Genomic DNA, 21,163 nt, shown 5'->3' on the forward strand with positions numbered 1-21,163 from the left:
GTTCAGAAAACTAGAAATTACGGAAGAGTTTGGAAATTGAGGAGTAGATAGCAGACTAAAATATTCATGTATTCGACAAGTGCTTCAAAAACCCTAGAAGCCTACTATGTTGTACTGCCACTCCTCAAAGAAGGGCATGCTTAATCGCGGGTTGTTTCATTCTTATTCTACATATTAAACATGCTTATTAAGGAAATGCGTAAATGTATAAAAGTTCTGCCTCCGTGTCCAAAAATAATGGAAGTTTTTACATAAGAAAAACACAACATTTCATTTGAATTTCACCAGCAAAATATTTGAATAAAATAAATAATTTTTTAATAATTTTAAATAAATAATTTTTTTGATCATTCTGTACAGCCTGTTGCTATTTCTCGCCCTGCTCGTTAATGAATTTCAAGTTTCCTATTGCAGAACTCCCCCAGTCAGTCTGTAATGCGCTCTTCATTGCGAAGTCTACTGTTGCGAACTCTACTTTCTAGTGATTGTAAAAGGTAATCCGTCGATGTGAATATATAAAAATACAGGATGTGTGAAAAATAACTTTGCCTTGTCTGTGAGGTCTATTCGGTATAATTGCGCTATATACAGATCCTCGTCCATTGTCGTATCTTTCTTAAGCATTTCCTAAAGTGTATAAGACCATTTCAGTTCTATTAATAATTTAATTGATTTTTTTCCGTAAGAATAGAAATGTTCACGTCGAATTTTCTAGGGCGAAGGCGATTGAGCCATCTTTGGGTTCTTTCTTCCGATAACACACTTTGATCAAAAACATAGCACATTTATTACTGGGCTTAAGTACCATTTATGCTCTTATCGTAAATCTAATAAAGTAAAGAAATCGAATTTTCGCAGAAGTAAAAGCGCATCTGCTGCCAAATTTCGGCTTTCAAATGACACTAACGCCGACCCGAGCCAGTTCCCATTGCCTGAAATAGGTAACGTTAAAGCCATATAGAAAAACCGTCAATACTTGCTCGACAATCTAATTTATTATATATATATATATATATATATATATATATATATATTTGGCTAAAGCAAGGGTATGGCGTATGTTGTGGTCAAGTTATCAAAAATACCTTCACAGGTTATTTAGACTGTTTGATACACGCATCTTCAATGTCAGTGTGAGTCCCGTGCTCACGAAAGTCACCAGAGCACAGTGCTAAAATTCCATCCAACAGTCTGCCAGTCCCCCATATGTTATGGAGACACCGATCGACGGCTTCTTAGGTTCTTGAAGAACTCGTCGAATACAGTTCTGTGAGGCGAGGAAGACAATAATAAATAGCATATTTTCCTTGATTTAGAGGTGTACTATAACGCGGGAATGCGCAGAATGGCTGAAAAACATTAACATTGTAGCGATGCCTGAAGAGGATTCTGCGAACGCTACTTTTCTTCAGCGCGCACGTTTGCGAAATACTAAAGAAGATTTTTTCCGTACTTCCAGGCTCGTTGACGAAGATCGTTTTAGTTAGGCTTGCCTCCAGGCAAGTGCAAACGTTACTGTATGCCGCTCACCGAGCCTGATCTGAGAGTCGTTCGTGTGTGAGTTGAAGTTTGTGCTGTTCAGCGAGGTTATATTAGAGTTCACTGCTAATCTTGACGCTAGCGTTGACCTCTGGACGATGTTGTGGAGAAGAAAGAAGGTTTTATAAAGTCAAGTTATACTCCGTCAGCTTACCTCGGAAATACGTTAGGACCGGATCATAGTGTGCGATAGCGATTGGAAGCGTCATTCATTGTAGAGAAGCCTCTTCTGCAGGCAGGTTTCTGTGAATGTGATCTGTACCAATCGCTTTCAACGCGTGAAGAACGATGTATCAGGTCCCCGGGCGTAATGGAGCAAAATGCAAGTATCTATTAGCTTTCATTTTTTTCTTAGCGGGAATCAGCTACGTTGCTGTGGCCAAGAGCATTCATTGATAGTAACGAAAAGCGAGGCACGTGGAAGCCGCATCTCTGTTTTGTTCACCTGTTACTATGTTTACGTCTAGAACTTTAGTACTTCAGCATGAAATAGTATTTTAGCGAATGTTAACAGAGCGCCTTAAATGCAGCAACCTTTGTGGCCTTCCCGCAAATCTTAACGCCGCAGGGTGTTATTCCCTTGTAGAAGAGCTTCTGCTGCTTCTGGCATAAGTGCAGGTCGAGTCGCAAAGAATGAGAGAATCCCATTCGTAAAAAAAGAAGCACAGTATTTGTAAAACATTTTGACAGGGCCCGATATGTCGGCCGTTTAAGCAGTATTTTATTTCCTCAACTTCAAAGCCCTGTCGTTACATTTTAATGTACTTCGTTATGTGTACTTTGCAATACATTCGCTTACGCAATCAAAGGTTTTAAAGGGTCGGCATTGTACGGAACCACCCCTTGCGATATTATGCCACGATTAGCAAGCCGTTCATCTGAAGGGAGAAATGTTTATGTTGGACAAACGTTGTCGACGTTACAATGCATGCTTCGTGTAGGGCTTGAAACATCTTCGAGCATCGACCAGTTAGCATGCATAGAGATCTATACGGAACGGGCCGTGTATCATGCGGTTCAGCAGTGACCTGCAAAGTTTTAGGTCCTGCGCTAAATCTGGGATTTTCGCGTGCACAAATTTGCCGTATGCTTGTGGTTATGGGCTCATTTGCTCGTTGAAGCGCAGTGGGCAGTGGACATAAAGGGAACTCCTTTCGGGTATTCTGTGACTGTTAGATAAACGATTGTCAAGTTTACGCATGTAATGACGTGTAAGGTTTTATTTTCCAAGTGGAACACTCCTCATCAGGTCTATCTTATCCTCTGGCAGTTGGCCTTCAAAGAGGTGGAGCACACTATTGGGCCATCGTACATTATACGTGATAGTTGAGCACAGTAAAGCGTTGCTGAAACTGGGAACGTACATGGAGTCCTATCCGAGTTCCGCCGCATATCATGGGCCACCTCTAAATGTCGAAAATAGGATGCACCGCTTTTCCACGTCAACTAGGTTATCACTGCCGATTGCATCAGAAAGTCTCTTATATGTCGTTGCTTCATCGCTATATCGACTAGTTACTGCGTTTAACGGTCTGTATCAGGCAGGCTTGCCTCATGCAGGCGGTTATATACACCAGCTCGACTCATAAAGCGCTAGGGGTAGGATTGGAATGTAGTTAGTTGCCTGTTGTGAGTTGTCCATGGCTAAAGATGCCAATTGTTGTCGTCTAAATGGAGCAGGAAAACGTACTAAGGACTGTCGTGGGTTACTTACAAAATGGCCTAAAATCCGGCCGCGCGTAGTTAGACCGCAGCAATCCTGAACAGCAACTTCTACTCCGTCGACTATTGGAACGCGTGACCGGGTTCTTCTAGTGGTCGTTGATCCAGATCAATACGTGGACCTCTGCATATATTACAAACGTTTCCCTTTGCTGTGGTAATTTAATTCGCGCATCGGAACACACCCTGTAGTACAATGCGGAACGATTTATAATTTGCAGTAGGCATTCGATGGCAGCTCGAAGGTCTGTAACATACATTTAAAAAGATTGATATGGTTCGTTAATGCTGGCTTGGGTGCACCTATCTGGTAATACAAGTGATTCTGTATAACTGAGAAAGGATTGTACGTACTCCCAAAAGGGTGCCTTAGGTCAAGCGCGCAAACGTCATCCGTACGTGTCTATTATATTGTTTTCAGGTCGCACGAAACGCTTTGGTTGTAGGCGTGTTGGTTTATAGCACGCTGAGTTCTGTAAACACATTAATACAATTTTTACCTCCGACACCGCATAAATGTGCGTTCTTAGCTTTGAACAACAGGGCTGCCCAGTGACGGTTTATCTTATTTATTGGGCCGATACTTGCTGACAGGTTTTTTGGTTCCTGTTTTGTTGGATTGGCCGGTAAATATCAAGCGAGAAGACGTCGTAGAAGTCGGTTTGTGACTAGGTGGGGGTTAATTGTGATTTGAATAAGTTAACGGGTTATTGTCCTCCTTGTGCTCTACTTCCGAATTCGTAGTAGCACCGTTGCGGTCGGGTTGATGTTGGCAGTTATCATCGGGCGCGTCAAGAGCGCGCCTCGTGAGGTTTAAGGCCCTTCCTACTCGGTAAGTCTCGAGTCGGTGTCCGGCTCCTGTTATAGGTCTGACTCGGGGTGGACATATACTTGTCAGAACGATCCAACCACCTACATCGAACAGTTGTCGTGAATGCGAGGACAAGACATAAAAGGAGGCTCCAATATTTGCTGTGCGGCTTTCCATTCTCTCTTCGCTTTCAAGGCCCTAAAAACGGCTTACGACGATCGGCGCTATCGGCATTGCAAAGTAGGCGTGTAAGTGTTTCGAATGTCGTGGCTTGCCCGCAGTTTGTCCCCGACAGTGATCGGTCGTTATCAGTTGAAGCGGTGCGCGCGTATTAGAGCGCCGAGTCAAAGTGTTGACGGCGTTCAAATAATTTTTCACATCATACAATTCGGGCATACGAACACAGTGCTTTGTGTTCCATATGTTTGTTACCATCTGATGAGTGTCGTACCCAATGATTGCAGGAGACGAACGTGACATTTTAGATGAGTGAATTTTTCTATCTAGAAGCAAAAATATGTGCCCAGCGGGTAATTGAAACTGATAGTTATATATGCGATGATATATCAAAATGATGCTGGTGACTGCCGTGGTGTTTTCAAGCGTAGGAAGTAAGAAGGAAGTTGCTGTCTTCTATTCATAAAAAGCTAACATAACACAAGAGAAAACCGAACCTGTCTTTCTAAAGGCAAATATGTTTGTCTGATTAACTATCTTTTACACTGCTCTATCCAAAAAATCTAAAACGACTGTAAAAAAAACAGATCGGATTATCTTAAGGGTCGTTTTGAGTAGAACAAACTCGTTACCTAAGGTTATTAGTAGTATAGATAAAAAGTTAAAGCAATTAAATGTTTTTGATTGACTTAATTTGTTATTTCTTTGATGACCGCATTATTTTTATCTACGCTTTTGATAGCCACAAAACCCAACGTGTTCTTTCATAATACAGTTGAAAGACAACCATTCATGCAGTACATGTCAATCATATTTCTTCATGTAACATAACGGTTTTAAATATTCCTGACGTCATACGCATTGTCACTCTGAAACCTTCCCAAATCAAGACTTCCTGCCTTTCTTCAGTTGTTTCTGCTGTGCCACTGCAATGTGACTACAGTGTCGGTATCCTGTTGCATATATTGCGTTTGACCCTATACATGTACCGCCGTATCTTGCTTTCTCACTGGAGTGTTGTAGAGATCCAGCAGACACGCAGCAGGTAATTCATTAGCTTCTTATGTTTGATTCGTATTACACCTTGCTTGATGTGAAGTGTAAGTCAAAGGAGTAACAACAATTTTAAAAGTTTATGCTTGCATTCTCAATTTTTTACCCAGCCTAAATTGGGCACATTTGTCTGCGTAACATAGTTTTCACGTGGCATAATTTGGGCCTTCAGGACTGTCGTCTGGAGTGTTTAAAGGGTGTGCATTATCACTGTCGATGTGGTCCGGCTAGCAGGTGCGAATGGGTTGTTGGTTAAGTAGCGGTCACCCATGGCCAGGGGTATGCTTAGAGGAGGAAGGTGCTTGACGGACGCACCGATGGCCTTTCTGGGCAGTTTTCTACTGTGCCAAAGAGCGAATCTCTATCTTTAGCTGGGAAAGAAATGGGTTGTCACTGCCAGCGTAGGCAAGGGCGCGGCCACAAGTGGGCAGATCTTCGAAACGAAGGCGACGGAGATGCTCAAACATGCTTATGAGATGGGCCGGATGGCAGACGTTCCGGAGCCGCCTGCTTTGCCGTTATTTATGTTAGAGGTACGGCCTTCTAATAGGAGGTCAATGAGATGGTCTGAGAGCTCCAGAGGGTCGCACTCGGCTGATGTGCATGATTATCTTTTTCATTGTCAAGTTCAGGTATGTCAGCAAAGTATTTTCACGCCGCATTTCCTATGTTTTTGACTAATTTTGTCCGGTTATAATTGAGTACGTTTGACCGCACAGCACAACGTTCACATATCGTTAGTCGGCCTGATACACGCGGCGCAATAAGACGCAATAGCTCGGTTTTTGCCCTTTGAAAGAAAAGTGTTTAGCCGATCGGCTCCCTTTTTGAAGTAGACCTTCGCAGGATGAAACAGAAAAACAACGTAACTGGACCATTTAAAAAAGCATTTAAGGCAGAATCGAATTAGCTGCCCACGACTTCTCGAAGAACAAACTAAAGAGCCACCCAAAGGTTTTTTCCTGCGCGTGTTTTACATGTGATGCTGGAAATGAGGCATTTACTGGCGTCGGTTTGCGACCTAAAAAAAATACTATTACGCTGTAAAAGTAAAAACAAAGTTCCCCCTGTTGGGGCAAAATTATTTACCGAATCGAGTCCAGTGTCCTGTAAAGAAGCGTTTTGAGCCGGACGAACCTGCTTTCTAAAACTTTTAGTAACCTAAGGCAACCTGAATTCGTTGTATTAAAGCATTATAATATAACAGATTCAGGTTGATTAAAAAATATCCTTAAAAATCAGTTGGTCAAGTTGATAGTAGCTATATACGCTCCCGCACAATCCTTTGCTTTTCTTGTAGAACCATTATTCGTTAAATGTCAATCAAATTTGCCGTGGCAGTAATCGGTCGATAGGACTTCTAAAACTACTGAGACTAAAAGAGATTTATTCAGACATTGATGAGTGAATTTTGGAACACTATATTTGATAATGTTGAGCCTCATAAAGCTCTACGCTCGGTTATGAACTTGAACCACCATGTGTGCCAAGTATGTTACGTCATCACGGACCTCATTAAACTCTACAAGTACTTTATCAAACTCTGGTTGAGCTTTATTAGAACAGCTTTCCCATGTAATGTAGTCACATCTATCACGTCTAAGACGAAACGAATGATGGGATGTCGAACTGGAAAATGTGCCCTGGCGGTACAATAGGCTTGCACGCAAACATTGAATTGATGAGCTTTTAATAAAGAGGCTGATAAGCAGAAGGAATCATTTAGTTGCCTGTTTAAATACACACGGAATATGGCAAAATGAAAGACATGTCAGCGAAATCAAAAAACTTGCAGTTAATCCGGCTGAATACAAAAAGAAAAAAAAAACAGCAGAAACGTGCTTTGTTCAATAAATTGTTTGCTTCTTTATCCCATTTATTACTTCTTCAGTTCTTTTGAAGGGAACGCGAAAGATGAAAGCCATTTGAGAATGTTCCATGTGGTATTTTGTCTAAGATAAAGTATAATAGGGCGTGTTAAGACCTCATATTGAGTAACAATGGTGACGAACTGAATCTTGATGAGTAATCTTTCTTAAAAAGACTCCCCTGAAATCCAATATGAACCCTCCGTTACCTAAGGTTAATACATTTAGCTTCTTTAAACACTTCATAGATTGATCAAGAGTAAACACTCCTGGTTAATTTGCGGTACACAATAACTTATTAGAATATTTCGGTTAGTGAGTGCGCAGGTTTTTTTTCTAATAATATAGAAGCTACATTAAACAGAATGTATGAAGTATCGGTACCTATTAAATACATTGAGAAGTGTATCTTTCGGTAAATCAGTAGCCCACTTCATTAAAAGAAAAAGTTTGTACAAGTAACTTTACTGCAAACGAACATAGTGTGACAAAAATTGTCAAAATGTGATCAAAAAAGGATTAAATGATTCTCAAAAAATGACACAACAGTTTGTTAGTTAGAGTAAATACTATGAATTACGTAAAATTCGCAAAAGAAAATTTATAATTTTTAGAAAATTACGCACCTTGAAGATAAAGAAGAGCAAACCCCTAAGATGCAATCGGGAAGTAAAAAGCATTCTGCAGCAGACGCAGTAGAACTCGTTTTTATCTAAAATCAATGTGGTTATATTACGATCGGCGAAATCACATATTGACAACCTGCGGGAATTCAAGCAAAGAGAGAAAGACAATATTTACGGCTGTCATAAATGTTATCATATACTAGTAAAGATGATATAAAATTACCTACTTGCCAATGCAACACGGATTAAACTTTGTGGAATGTTTGAGGAGACTTTAAAACAGCAGATATTATATTTACAACAAAAATTTGGGAGAACCTTATATTGGGCATTTTAGAACACAAAAAAACTGAGAATTTGGCGAGAAGACACATTCAATGAGCCACCTGATGGCAATTTGAACAGCCTTACGATGAACTGCGAAAGCAAGATGAAACATATGCATCAAAAATGCATTTTTGGGAGGAACCTCCGCGTTTATTCATCCAAGTTCACAAGAATTATGCTGGCTCATGAAACGAACTGAATTTTCTTATGTTAGTAGACGCCACCAGCCTGCAGATAGGAGTAATAATGGCCAAAATCTACAAGCTAATGGTGATTCACGATCACTTTAAAGAATGGAGCCATATGCACTTTCAGTCTCATATTATCTATTAAAAATGATTCAACGGAATGAATAGCAAGAATTATTAAGGAACACTTAGGGAAAGTGGTGAAGAAAATGAAGTACATTGGTCCATAAGATCTCAGCTGACCTAGTAATGAGTACGCTATCTTTACCTGCCAGTAGAGCTATTAAGTTCCCAGCCAAAATATTTTATTTTTAGAGAAAAATATAATACATGCTAGACTTCCGATCACACTTAAAAACACGAAGTTCGCAAAAAGAACAACTCTTAATAGCCAATTTCATGTGGGTCAGAAAGCCGCCATTAAGATGCATACAGAAAATGGCATTTTGGAGTAATACATGAGATCTCAGGACTGAAAAATACGATAATAGAATTCGACAAAGCTGGTTAAAAATTTTATTGATCAAGTACGCCATGTAAAAGACTTGGAGGAGATATTCCTAATGGCTTCTAATGATGGAAGTTGATCCTGGATGAAGTAGCAGGTTGAAGTGTGGACCCCAATACACCATTCAAATGGATTAGAAAGCACAGAGGCGTGTGGCAGGCGGTCAAGAATAGGGAGCTATGAATTCTGAAACCTAACACATACATACTGCGAAAATATAAGGCGATTTATTAGAACAAGGAAATCCCCGGGCAGATTGATTTCTACGTTTAGAAAGAGCTAGCCAAGAAATATAAAGGTATTGCGTCGAGGGGCATATGAAATAAGTTCCGAAGAGTGTTAAATGTTAGAAATACTGCAAATAAAATTCCCTATCCAGTAAGTTAGCATTGACTGACCATCGTATAATACGGAAAATCAGTCATTTAGTAAATAGTCGATAACGTTTTTTTTTTATGAACAATGATTTCATTATAAAAAAAACTCTCGTTGGCAAATGACCTGCCTCTTTCATTTTAGGTAAACACGGACGCAAAAATAATAACCGGTGCAAACTTAGAAAGGACGTTACGAAATTTTTTCTCCTTAACTGCTGAACGTACCTTAAATAAATCTCGTTACCTTTCAGTCTGTCAAATGGCCATATTGATGATAAAAGACTTGATAATTTATTTTAAGATTTTCATCTCGTTAGACGTTAGATTTAACGTTGTAGAAGGATCTGAAATAGTCGATATTTTTGTTCAAATATTGATCAAGCAGTATTGTCTGACCGGCTGTGCAGTCCTGGTATTCCTTTATGTGTCTCTATATATATTCCTGTTGTGCTTTCAATTGAACCTTTATTATGTTATATGATTGTAATGTGACAAACGATTTACAAAAGAACCATTGAAAAACACCAAGTCGTTCAAAATTATCCAATTAAAGTTTTGTTTGGAATTCCCTTATTAGTTTCGACAGCTTGCTTCTAGCATGCAAATCTTAATATTCACAACGTATTTAAATACCACACAGTAATCAACATCTTAAGGCAGTCGTCAAAAAAATACCAGTTAGTTCTGTGGCTCATTAGATTTAAAATTCAATGCGCACTTTATACGAAGGAAAACGCTAGTTTTACTGGTTTTTGAAAACAAAACTGTTTTCGACTAACTGCAAATGAAAAAAGGTGCGGCTACAAGTGAATGGAACAACTTTCCATATGAATTTAAAGTTACGGCCTAACACTGCTACGTGAAACTAGAATCTTAATTTATACATGAATAACGGATAAATAAGGAACATGTAAAAGGCGAATGTCCTCCTATGGCCGGTGTATTTTATGATAAGCTTATACAATAACTATCGGTTTACATTCTTCTTGGTCTTTTTCAAATCATGGTGGTTACAGGAAAAAAATTGAAACAGAAATTATATTGTTGAGTTTTCTGAGCTTTGCTTTTTGGGTACTTGTTATTCAGTTTAAGAGTAGCTTCCACTTGAGATTCCTAGTAAATACGTTATTATCCAAAAATGCAATAAGACAAATTTTGAAATAAATGCATACAACTCACATATATATATGTTAAACGTGAAGTGAAATGTAATCTTATTCTGGGATGGTTCAACAAAGTTTTAAATATGCTTATTATATATTTTTTAGGAAATTAATAACTGGGTCAACTTTTTTCCGCGATTTTCAATTCTAAATCGTGCATATTCATCTAAACCAGACACAACTATTCATAGCCTAAATGCCGCCACATCTCTCTGGAAGTTACTAACGGTAAATAACTTCTACATGTAGGTCATGTTACTGCAGTGGACATGGTTCTCTTTCTATTACGAGCTAAACATATGCATCGCATTTATGTTTGTTTACATTGCTATATTTATGCCCTACTTTACTTATGCAAATTCCATTGAATTATTGTAATAGTGTAAAATGAGGGCCATCACAAATAGACGAACTCATTCAATCCTATGTTCAGCTGTATGAAACTATAATATAATATAATTAGGCGAGATGGGCATGTACGTTGTCTTGTTGCCATCTGATACATCGATCAACATTTGATTTTTGGCGGCGAGAGGGCCAGAGGTCTTTCTTACAAATAACGTGTAACACTGAGCAGCCTGCCAGAATGCGAAGTATGAATGTAGCTGTCTGTTTGTGTGTCTTTATATAGTTCAGGCGTGTACGCTCGGACGTTTTGGGCGAGCGTATACCTGTAAGTGCAAGCGAACGCGTCAGGGTTCCTTGCGGCTGTTAGTCCATCCCTTTGTCTATGGGGACCTATAGCACTGGTGCGGTGTGCGATTAAGGAAACATATGCGAGTATACCCGCAGCGCGAAAGCCTCTAGGTTATAACTTGAAGTTAAAAAACTCATCCTCAATGCCTTACACAATACAAATCGATAGAGCTATTCGAGTTAGCAGTTATTAGGTGAAAACTGGTCCTCCCTGGGCCGAAACTAGAATGGAAATCCATTGCTTGAGTAATACAATTTATGAGGTTATTTGTATTACTATTTGAGCAGCTTTATAAGTGACGCTAGTAGTCGCAGCAGCAGTAGCAGATCGTCTTTTCTCTCGGACAAACGAACAACCAACCTATACTACTCTAGTCTACTCTGTAAAGCTAGCTGAAGACTAATACCGCGTGCTCAGTCGTCAAAGTGTCGTAGCTGGTAAAGGCTCTAAAATTCACGTCGTGGTGTAAATCGCGACTCACAGTTACGATCTCAGTACCTTAGAAATAGCAAGAACAATCAACCTGCATTAACATCTCGCAAGCAAACCAGCTGGTCAGCACTGGTCATTGCTAAGACAATGCTTTATAATCAAACTGAGTTCAAAGCAAAGAAATGGTCAACCAAGAGAGGAAGCTGCACATATGCGTAGTTGAGCACCCGGCGTGTCTTAGTTATGTCATACGAAAGCCGCTGATATTTCTGTAATAGCGCTCTACCTATGTAGCCTGCGATAGATGTTGACATTTTGTTCCGTAAGAACAAGGTGTATCGAAATGGCTCAACAAATGAGAATCAATCCTGACCAGCCTGGCTTCTGGGCTCCATCTTGTAACCGGATCGACGAAGGACAGGACTTTCAACCTCGCACCTGGGATGACCTAAAAATAATATTAATAGACATTGCCTATCTTCTTAACGTTCTAAGTAGGGAAGTGAAGAATTTTACCTTCTAGTGGATAAAAAGAGTGTATGTACCGGAAAGTCCGAAAAACGTTGAAGAACTTTACGCAGAGGTTATCGTAATAGAGGACGACTTGAGTGATATAGAGTTACTTAGTGCCGAAGTAGCTTACAAACAGACCGAGACCGATTTGCAAAAGTTTGCTGTCGCTGTGGAGCAGGCCAACGCCGATCACAGGAATAAAGAAGGTATATTTTACGGACGTTGAGCGTGACCGTGTGCAAGTGTTAGGGGTCTCAGGCAGCACATGCGCGCGTGCCAAATCCAACCAAATGCTCCTGTCGGCAGATACATTATGAGCCCCGAAGAAAAGCATCAGATCGCCCAGATTCCATAGTTATAAGGTAGGCATTCTCTAATAGTTAGAGTTTTTACTGACTGAGAAACATCATCTTGTATTAATGCCTTGGCATGTAAAACCTCAGTCATCAGGCGTGAGTGATTCTTCAAGTCAACAAATAAAAAAAGATAGAAAATATGGTTTCCGCAGAGAAGGTTACCTCAAGCTTTACTTGATCTGAACTGCTTTTCCTTGCGTCCTTCGCTCCTGATTTTTAAACTAATATTTTTTTGCTTAAAAATACATCACGTAGGTTATAATTTGTGGAATATTTGAAATTATGCTTAATTTCGCTCAGCTGGTTTTCCCATCATTATAGTACGAACTTGTAGCTTCTATAAAATATTTATATAATCTTAATAACTCGGTATTCCCATTTTATGAATTCCAACTTCCCGCGATTGTTGGTGTGGTTGTGAATGTCGATTCTGGTTAACTACTGGTTCACTCGGCTGTTCTTGCACTTTTTTCCTGAACTATTTTGGTAAACTACTGTTCTTTTTATATTTTTATTGGTTTATACTTTCTTACAAGATATCCTTTTTGATTTCAAGCAGGGACTATGTCTCTTTGCATCAGCTGTGGGCTTATGCGGCGTTCCGCTCGCGAATCTTCAGGGAACTTGAACGCCACCCAGAATTGAAGCCAGACAATGTAATCAAATAAGTTACATTAACCATGAAAAAATCACTTAGATCATATATCAAACCTCCCATGAGATAATCAGTGTGTCTATGGAAGATCAAGCAAGACAAAGTTACTTATTCTACAATGCAAACTTCCTTTTAATTAGCACGAAACAACTAATTTAAGAGGTCGTAAATTATAAGACAGATCGCATCTTCACTTAAACTGAGTCTCAAAACGCGGTACGTTGTGCTACCCTGAGTGGATTTTTGACAAATCCCCGTAAATAATTAATCGCGATCTACAGCGTGCTTATATATAATACCCTTGTATGTTATTATATATATTTATTTATACAATAGTATGTACTTTACTTTCTTTTGTAGCGGCACGTTGGTTAACGTCAAAGAAACGGAGTGTGCGCTCGATAATAAAGATCCCTTTTATGGACGTATCATACCATGAAAGAAAATTATAGTATATAAGACACTTAAATAATTATAAAATGTCAAAATAATCAGCAATAAAGAGTTTAATAAGTACTTCATAGCTTTCATATATATATATATATATATGGTAAGGAATCTGATAAAATGATAGTAACAGATTACACAGGCCTTAACTTTTGCAATGGCGCAGTTGTAATGTTATTGACCTTATTCTTACAGACTAAATCTAAATCTAGGGATGATTTACATAGTTTGCACCCGTAGCTTCTGATTGAACTTCTAAACATGAGAGCGGTCAAGAGACATGTGTATCCGTATGTAATTACAGCATTAATGATAAGTGATTCAATTTTAGATGCTCCAATCTGGTTGTGTATTATATACGCGTATATATGTGGTTTGAAATTGTTTTAGCCAAAAAACAGGACGTATATCAACGTCTAAGTTATCAGCATTTATAATAAGTAAAGTGTTGACAGTTGGGTTCTTGATGCACTTCCCTAATTCATACTAACTAAGGATCATAAATTGCGACCATTTGTCTAATATATTTGGTGTAACTTTACTAATCGACAAACCAAATAAGTTGAATAACTTCTTTAGCAATGCTTTAACGCTTCCAAAATGGTTAAAGCCCTGCGCTCATTTTACATTGTTAAAGACGCTATTTTTCAGCACTTTATTAACGGAATAACGCGAGAGTTATGATACTAGATGCAGAATACTTACATGTGTGATGAAAACCCGACTTCTTTTCATAAGGCAAGAATCTGCATTTTATTCAGCTTTTAACAGAAGGTATTGCCACGAAGGATTTTAAAGCATGAGTTAAAAATTTGACTACAAGGTTGGTCTTTATTAAACAGTTGTAATACGACCATACTTAAGGTGTTTACGTAACACTTTCCTGATGCAAAATCAAGTAGCAAATGCACTAACATAAAGCATGGCAAGTTACTTGGCTTCGAGGTATAATTCTTCACAGTCTATTTTAAGCTACAATGTACTCACAACGTTCGAATGTGAATCCGATAGTTTCAAGTATATTTTTCATGAAGTACTCACCAAACACCGTATATTATTAGCCAACGAATCCGATTTTTGCACTGTCGGTTAAGTAATACCCTAGTACTAGCGCTAGCTATACAAGTGATAATAAATGTATTGAAAATATATGCCTTCGGTATACGTATCATAGTTTTTTGCATTATCCCCTTATTATTTCTCATGTGTTATTCACCATCCCTACAAATGGCATTCGTTCACAATAAAGAAGTCTTTAAATACTTGAACGGGTTCTGCATAAAAATTACAATATTAAGGCCAACACACAAGAAACTACATGCGAATTTCGTTACTTACTGAATAATGCTCCATAGGCTTATCTTTCTTTGGACGCTTTATGTATCCACGCCCTTTCTAAAACATAAATAAGTAAAAATAAAGGAAGCGATGACAATGTTATATATTATACAACATTTTCTGTATTTCTTACTTCAACCTGAAATGTCTGATGATTAATCGCATTAAGCTTTTTGCTTAAAACGACCGACCTCTGACAACGAACTAGGTTTATCGTAACAAATTACTCACGTAAAATTTTAGTTTCAAGCCGACTACATTGTCATTCTCATTGTAGGAAGCGATGTTGCAGGTTATAACGACATTGACTTATTAAACATTTGCATGTGACTTAGTCTATACTATACCGCTCCTTAAAACCTGACGATCTTTAACGTGGTAAATGAGTTCTGCAATAGATTCCCTTTAATTGACTGATCGCTCGTCAATTCTATCGATTAATCTTTAGATGATATCGATGTTTTTTATAAGGACAATACGTACCCCTACGATATCACTCGATTTAATTCGTTTTTGTTTGATACTATAATGGATTCCTTACCATTTAATTAATTACCAAAAACACGACATTATATCGATAACTTTGATCTACTGCTACACAATAGCGCTTTTGACTCATTTTCAGTTCAAATCGTCAGACCGCTGAAAACCGACAGCACTCAGATTCCTGAAATAATTGCCGCATAAATTATGAGTTTTCGCTCACTATGCGAGCACTATTCTTCTCGGGTTATCATAATTGACGCATGCGCATTTTTACGCCTTATTATTACCTACTTACTACCTATACAAGCTTGTCTAATCGTGGCATCTATCGTGACTGACTGTTATGAGGCAATTGAGTTAAGTCTACTGGACCCCGAGACTCGAATTCAAATATTTTTCTATACCTTGATAAATCTACATACGTACATTATTATTATTATTATTGGCATTTAATATTATAAAGTTGTTAAAGACGGCATTCTAAATGTTTGCTTGTTTACATCTATCCATGTCTTAGGCATACAGATTTGGTAATTATTATTACTAATTAGTAGTATATGAGCACAAATAGTAAAATGTGTAATTAATTTATTATATTTTAATAAAACTTTATAATGTTCGATAGGAAGTGGCGTGAAGAAAAAATAATTTAATTACGTTTTAAATTTTTACAGTACTTATATAATTAAAAGTTAAGATGTAACAATACAAATGATTCAAAATACAACTAAACAAAAATAGTTTACGAAGTTCGACAAAAATCATTCTGTCTTTCCAAATATTCTCCGTTAGTCGAAGTACAAGGATTTTCATGCTCAAAAAGTTCTACCTTTTTCAAAACAAAATGTACACTTAAACACCTTTTGGATATTAGCCACGAACCACTCATCCCAGATACCACTGGGACTGTATATTGCAAAAATCCTCAACCATCTAGAAGTGCTGAAGGTAATGAAAGGCTAAACCAAATACCTTTAGGAAGTTCTGCATGTTTGCATGTGCTATTTACTTACTTAGTATTATGGCAAAATAAAATGGAAATCGATGCTCGGAATAATAATAATTATTTGCGATTATAGGTGCTTCTATTAACTCACGATACGCGCGTTAATGATAACACCTTAATACTGATCTACTCTAGAAAGAGTAGATCAGTATTTCCATGAGTAGATATGCACTTCTATCGCTGTAAACTAAAGAGATACAGTATGGACAAATATTAAAGTATAATGAGCATCTAGCTAAAGCAGACTTGTCTCTTTAGGTTAGGCGCTCGATGACTTAAAATGTTACAAAATGTCTTAATTTAGTGGCCCCTGTACCATGAGTCACATGATCTAATAATAGGGAACAAGAAATTGTTATGAATGTACCGTCGAGACAAATTAAAACTGCTAGATGTACCTGAACTACAGAGAGAAATTAAAGAGGGAAGTCGATACGTTTTGTATTATTTTAGTTAACACAATCGTAGTTCGAAGCTTATCACGTTTTTATGAAGTTTAACTGCCGGATTATTTCAAAACTTCTGTTCAACTATATTTGTTAGTTCTGAAGGTCTACAATAATCTTCTTTTACTGGAAATATCGGTATGATTATTGTTCCCTTTTGATTTGCTTAGACGTGCTTAGCTAAACTTCTTCTGTAAAAAAATATATCAAACCTTTAGTAAAGATTTTTATACGTAATAACAGCGTATGTAGATATGTCAAAGATGTCTCAAAGCACCACACACAATATTTTGAAATTTGCAACATAAAATAATTTAATTTCAAATTATTAACTAAATTAGAATCCATTACCAACCCGAAATAGCTGACTTTAGTATAATTCGAATGTTATTTCGAGCGCTTATTACAAGTTAATTCAACTTCACGCGTGTCTTCTATCTATTGCACTAAAAATAAATATTATCCTTAGAGAAGTATAGAAGGTTGTTAGTTCGACGTGTTAATAGAAAGAATGTAACAGAGCGCCTCAGATAATGCATAACGTAATGAAGTATGCACCGCCATGCGAGCAATTCTAAGCGCAAATAGTCGATCTAGCTCAACATATTTCAACTTTTTGTATACAACCGCAATTGATTGGTCTTGAGTACAATAAACCATTTCTTCGCATCTCTACAGCAGACAGGCTGCCTTAATCGGGTAAACACCAGCCAGTGAGGGTCTGCCAATACGAATGAAGATAAACACATTAGCTGATAGAGGCAGCAAAAAAAGAGAAATAGTGTGGAGAGCGGTAAACAGCAAGGCGTTACAGTGCTGTTTGGACCCGTGGTGTCAACACTTGCTGGTTAGTGATGGGGGTTATTGAAGTGCAACTGGATGAAAGTAATAACTAGTAACTGGCAGAAGGCGGCATTGCTGGGCAGGTTAGGCCAGCTGCTGCTGCTGCTGCTGCCAAAGTAAAGAGACTGTGCTTGGGAAGGGCTGTCCTTTGGGCGACTTTTACAGATCCGCGGCAACATCTTTACACTACATTTATTAATGTGCCAAAGGTGAATAACATTTTTAGCGACCTGAATAGATAGTGAATTTAAACCTCACCAAAAGATGATTCGATCAGGCTCAACAAATTTTCGGGACGAAAAAATATTTATAAAGTAATTGTTTTTTTTTTTATTGAAAGGAGTCTCAACTTGATATTGTGCTATTATGTAGTAGTAATCACTTAAATTAAGCTTCTATCATATTTTTGAACATGTACTATTTATAAGTAAACTTTGTTTTATTTATAGTTTATTTGTCGTACGGCTTGTGGACCAATGGCATTGACATTTTTCCCTATAGGTTGCAACTCGCGCAAGTAAATGTCCTCAATCCATTTTCAAACCCCAGAGTGTCTGCGAAAAATACAAGTAATAAACTTCTAGCATATGCGTATCTTTAAATACTTCTGATATTTTCCCTATAGGATAAAGCTACCTACGTGTCCAAACGGAATCGATACGGCCAGGACACTTCTTGATATTTGGATCTGCAAAGTTCAACGGCAACCGGCGTCGGTTTCATTTTAATTTATCATCATATTTGTGAATTGCATCATATTACTGTATGTATGAATTCAACAGAGAGTCTAGTCGAAATGTGCCCGTAAACTGCAAATGATTAAAATATTGACATGCACCTAAAGTTTTATGCAGTAATTACTTGATAATAATAATAGTAAAATTTAATTTCATGCATGCCTAATTTACCAGATGTCATGTAAAGTAATCGTTTGCACAGTGTATAGATGCAGCAACCTAAAATAAAAAAACAAATAACGGATATAGCTTTTGCGGTCTAATTATTTTTATTATCTTCAGCAGCAGGCTGCCAAATAACAAGAATGATGGAGGATGAGACATCGACGATGCTTTCCTACTCTGCCTCATTGTACGCAAATCTTTCGACCTTGCTTGATGTTGAATATTGGTCCTGGATTTGGTGGCTGTTTAAACCTGTGTTGGTAAGTGTTTAAGGAAAATGCATAGGAGTTTTGGCTAATTAGTTGAGCAACTGTATGCTGTTTTAGCTATTCCTATGTAGAATAAATCAACACATACAAGAGTGTAAGCAATTTATCGAGTAATGAGGGTCTTCATATTTTCAGCTGCAATTCGCAGGCTTCTTATCGAAGGAAACTAGACTGTTAAAAATGTTAAAAGCAAAAACCTTCACTTTTTTTTTATTGGAAAAAGGGGTACATCTATTTACATTTCTTTTTTTATTTAGGCGTTGACTAGTCCATAGCGTTTTGTCACTAAACATCTGAGCCTTCAAAATTCATACATACATATCGAAGGGATTCATACATTGATAAGTTTGGACAATTGCATTAATGTTTACGCTTTGTATTGTGTCTTCTCTGTTTAGATAACGTTTATTCTACCTGGTATGATTTATATTCTTCTATACATTTCGATCATCATTCTCTACTTTTATCGCTTTCGGCATAAAATTCGGCAGGACGTCCAACAGGATATATGGCACGGAGCTCGCACTTTTCTTGCGCTCCTATGGTGGGGCCACGCTCGCATCTATCACGGTTAGAGTGCAGTCAAAGATACTGCTTCATGCTACTCGATTATATACACACATTTAATACCGGTTCGACGGTGTTAAAGTTCTCTATTTTGAAAATCTGGGTGTCCTTGAAAAAGAGCGGAGCATTTACACAGCTAAATTTGTACATACAAAATACTGTTTTCTTTTCGAAAACTTTCGGTACGTTGCGGTACACCTTTGATCAAGACTTTACTATAGTAAAAAAATAAAAATATTTAAAATGAAAAAGGTCTTCAATCTGTTTGTATCGGTTGTATTTGGTTGTTCTAGCGCTGCATTTGGTTTTTGCAAGTGTTTTTTGTATACTTGAATATTAACATGGTGTACAGTAAGGCGTTTGAGTATGATCACAGAAAATTGCCTGCCTCTGCCAAAAAAAAATTAACAGCGAAAAAATTTTATAGCGAATAATAATCTTGACTATAAGATATTATTCCCTTAATTGTGTATGGCAAAGTTGTTGTTGTTCATATATGTGATAATATACGACAGAGAGTTGCTTTAGCGTGGAAACAAACTTATATGCCATTCTGGCTTTCGATGAGCTTATTACTACCTTGCGGTTCCAGCAGAGTGGTTACCAGCTAATATCGAAATTCATCGTTTTGAACCTAACGTAAATGGAACTGTCTTTTTGTATATGAATGAGCTACAGTACAACAAAAGACTACTACGCTGTTGTGACGATGTTATTTTCGAGCAACAAAAAAGTTTTTTTCTATATATTAAAAAACTGCACATATCAATTTTTAAAGACAAATTGTCGCTTAAAACACACAAAGAAATAAGTCTCTTAGAACAGGTACGACTTCTGTAAAGTTTGTACAGTACTACTTTACTCTATTTGCTACTTGTCGGTTTGCACAGGTTACGAGATGCTTGGCCTCGAAAACATTCCATCAACTGGACCTGCATTACTCATCTACTACCACGGAGCAATCCCCATCGATTATTATTATCTTCTATCTGGCGTTTACCTGTATAAGCAGAGATTGATATGGGGTATTGGGGATCGTTTTTTACAGAAATTGCCCGGCTTTCACATACTTATGGAAGTGAGTACTAGATTTTACTCTGAATAATGACAGGTCTAGGCAGCTCAGATAAGCTACTCAACGGTAAATTCACGCTGATACAGAAGTGAAAATCTTCATTAACTCTTGTAAAAATGTATGTGAATTGTACGTGTAGGTTTGTTGCTGAAATTAAAAGGTATTCAAACTAAATATCAGAAGGCATTTAAATTTCTCTAATAAGGAAATGAGGAAATAAGCGCTGCTTTATTCGTGAACGCTGTGTTACTATTAATGAATATGTTGTAAAGCATGCATACTTGTGGTACAGCAAATCCGTTCATTAGACAAACAATTGAAGAAAAAAGCATTTCTTAAATAGTTTGAAGCAGTATACAGTATTTGGACATTTTTGCCGATGAAGTTAGGCCCAATTAGTTATAAGCTAATTTAAATATGCGGTCAAGGTGTTCATAGTAGGATAAAGACATACAGCAAGGGCCCACTAGAAGTTGTTATATTACAAGCAAAGGAAAGCAGTGAATGTGAACTTACTTTACTTTGAGATGTCTTTGCTCATTTGCTTTACTAGGTAATGAAAATAACTCCAGGCTCCATTCCCAGCTGCGTGGAAAGTTTGAATAATGGAAACCTGTTAGCAATATCGCCCGGCGGAGTTTTTGAGGCATTGTTCGGCACCCACAAATATCAGTATGTGACTGTATATTTTTATACAACCAATTTATTTTTGTTTTAATAATTTTGAATCTTCATATTTATGTCATAATAGAGTACACATGGTTCCCTAACA

At 37.6% G+C, this 21,163-nt stretch overlaps 1 protein-coding gene and 1 long non-coding RNA gene across 17 annotated transcripts in view; one reads left to right on the forward strand and one right to left on the reverse strand.

The window, feature by feature from the left end:
* On the reverse strand, positions 1 to 17,400 carry LOC111263380 (uncharacterized). 4 transcript variants are annotated; one of them, XR_002682185.2, is made up of 5 exons: positions 17,091 to 17,400; positions 15,339 to 15,464; positions 7,797 to 7,932; positions 3,254 to 3,508; positions 1 to 932 (listed from the first exon to the last, which is right to left on the reverse strand). It is a non-coding gene; the product is annotated as an uncharacterized LOC111263380 (long non-coding RNA). The 4 variants fall into 4 exon arrangements; XR_015312282.1 differs by lacking the exons at positions 1 to 932; positions 3,254 to 3,508 and adding an exon at positions 6,018 to 7,351; XR_002682184.2 differs by lacking the exons at positions 7,797 to 7,932; positions 15,339 to 15,464; positions 17,091 to 17,400 and adding an exon at positions 3,616 to 5,244.
* Positions 11,151 to 21,163, forward strand: part of LOC111263379 (DGAT1/2-independent enzyme synthesizing storage lipids) — a 16,477-nt gene continuing 6,464 nt past the window's right edge. For 2 of the 13 annotated variants that reach the window (XM_022838402.2, XM_022838393.2), the window contains exons 1-6: positions 17,465 to 17,787; positions 18,204 to 18,290; positions 18,601 to 18,740; positions 19,148 to 19,319; positions 20,207 to 20,394; positions 20,945 to 21,063. In XM_022838402.2, coding sequence (XP_022694137.1) covers positions 18,621 to 18,740; positions 19,148 to 19,319; positions 20,207 to 20,394; positions 20,945 to 21,063 — 599 coding nt within the window. In that variant the 5' untranslated portion in view covers positions 17,465 to 17,787; positions 18,204 to 18,290; positions 18,601 to 18,620. Of the gene's footprint in view, positions 12,364 to 12,916; positions 13,014 to 17,464; positions 17,788 to 18,203; positions 18,342 to 18,597; positions 18,741 to 19,147; positions 19,320 to 20,206; positions 20,395 to 20,944; positions 21,064 to 21,163 lie in introns of those variants that run through there. The other 11 variants (XM_022838403.2, XM_022838405.2, XM_022838396.2 and 8 more) reach the window with 10 other exon arrangements.

Source organism: Varroa jacobsoni, unplaced genomic scaffold, assembly GCF_002532875.2.
Source record: "Varroa jacobsoni isolate VJ856 unplaced genomic scaffold, vjacob_1.0 scaffold_759, whole genome shotgun sequence".
Lineage (NCBI taxonomy): Eukaryota > Metazoa > Arthropoda > Arachnida > Mesostigmata > Varroidae > Varroa > Varroa jacobsoni.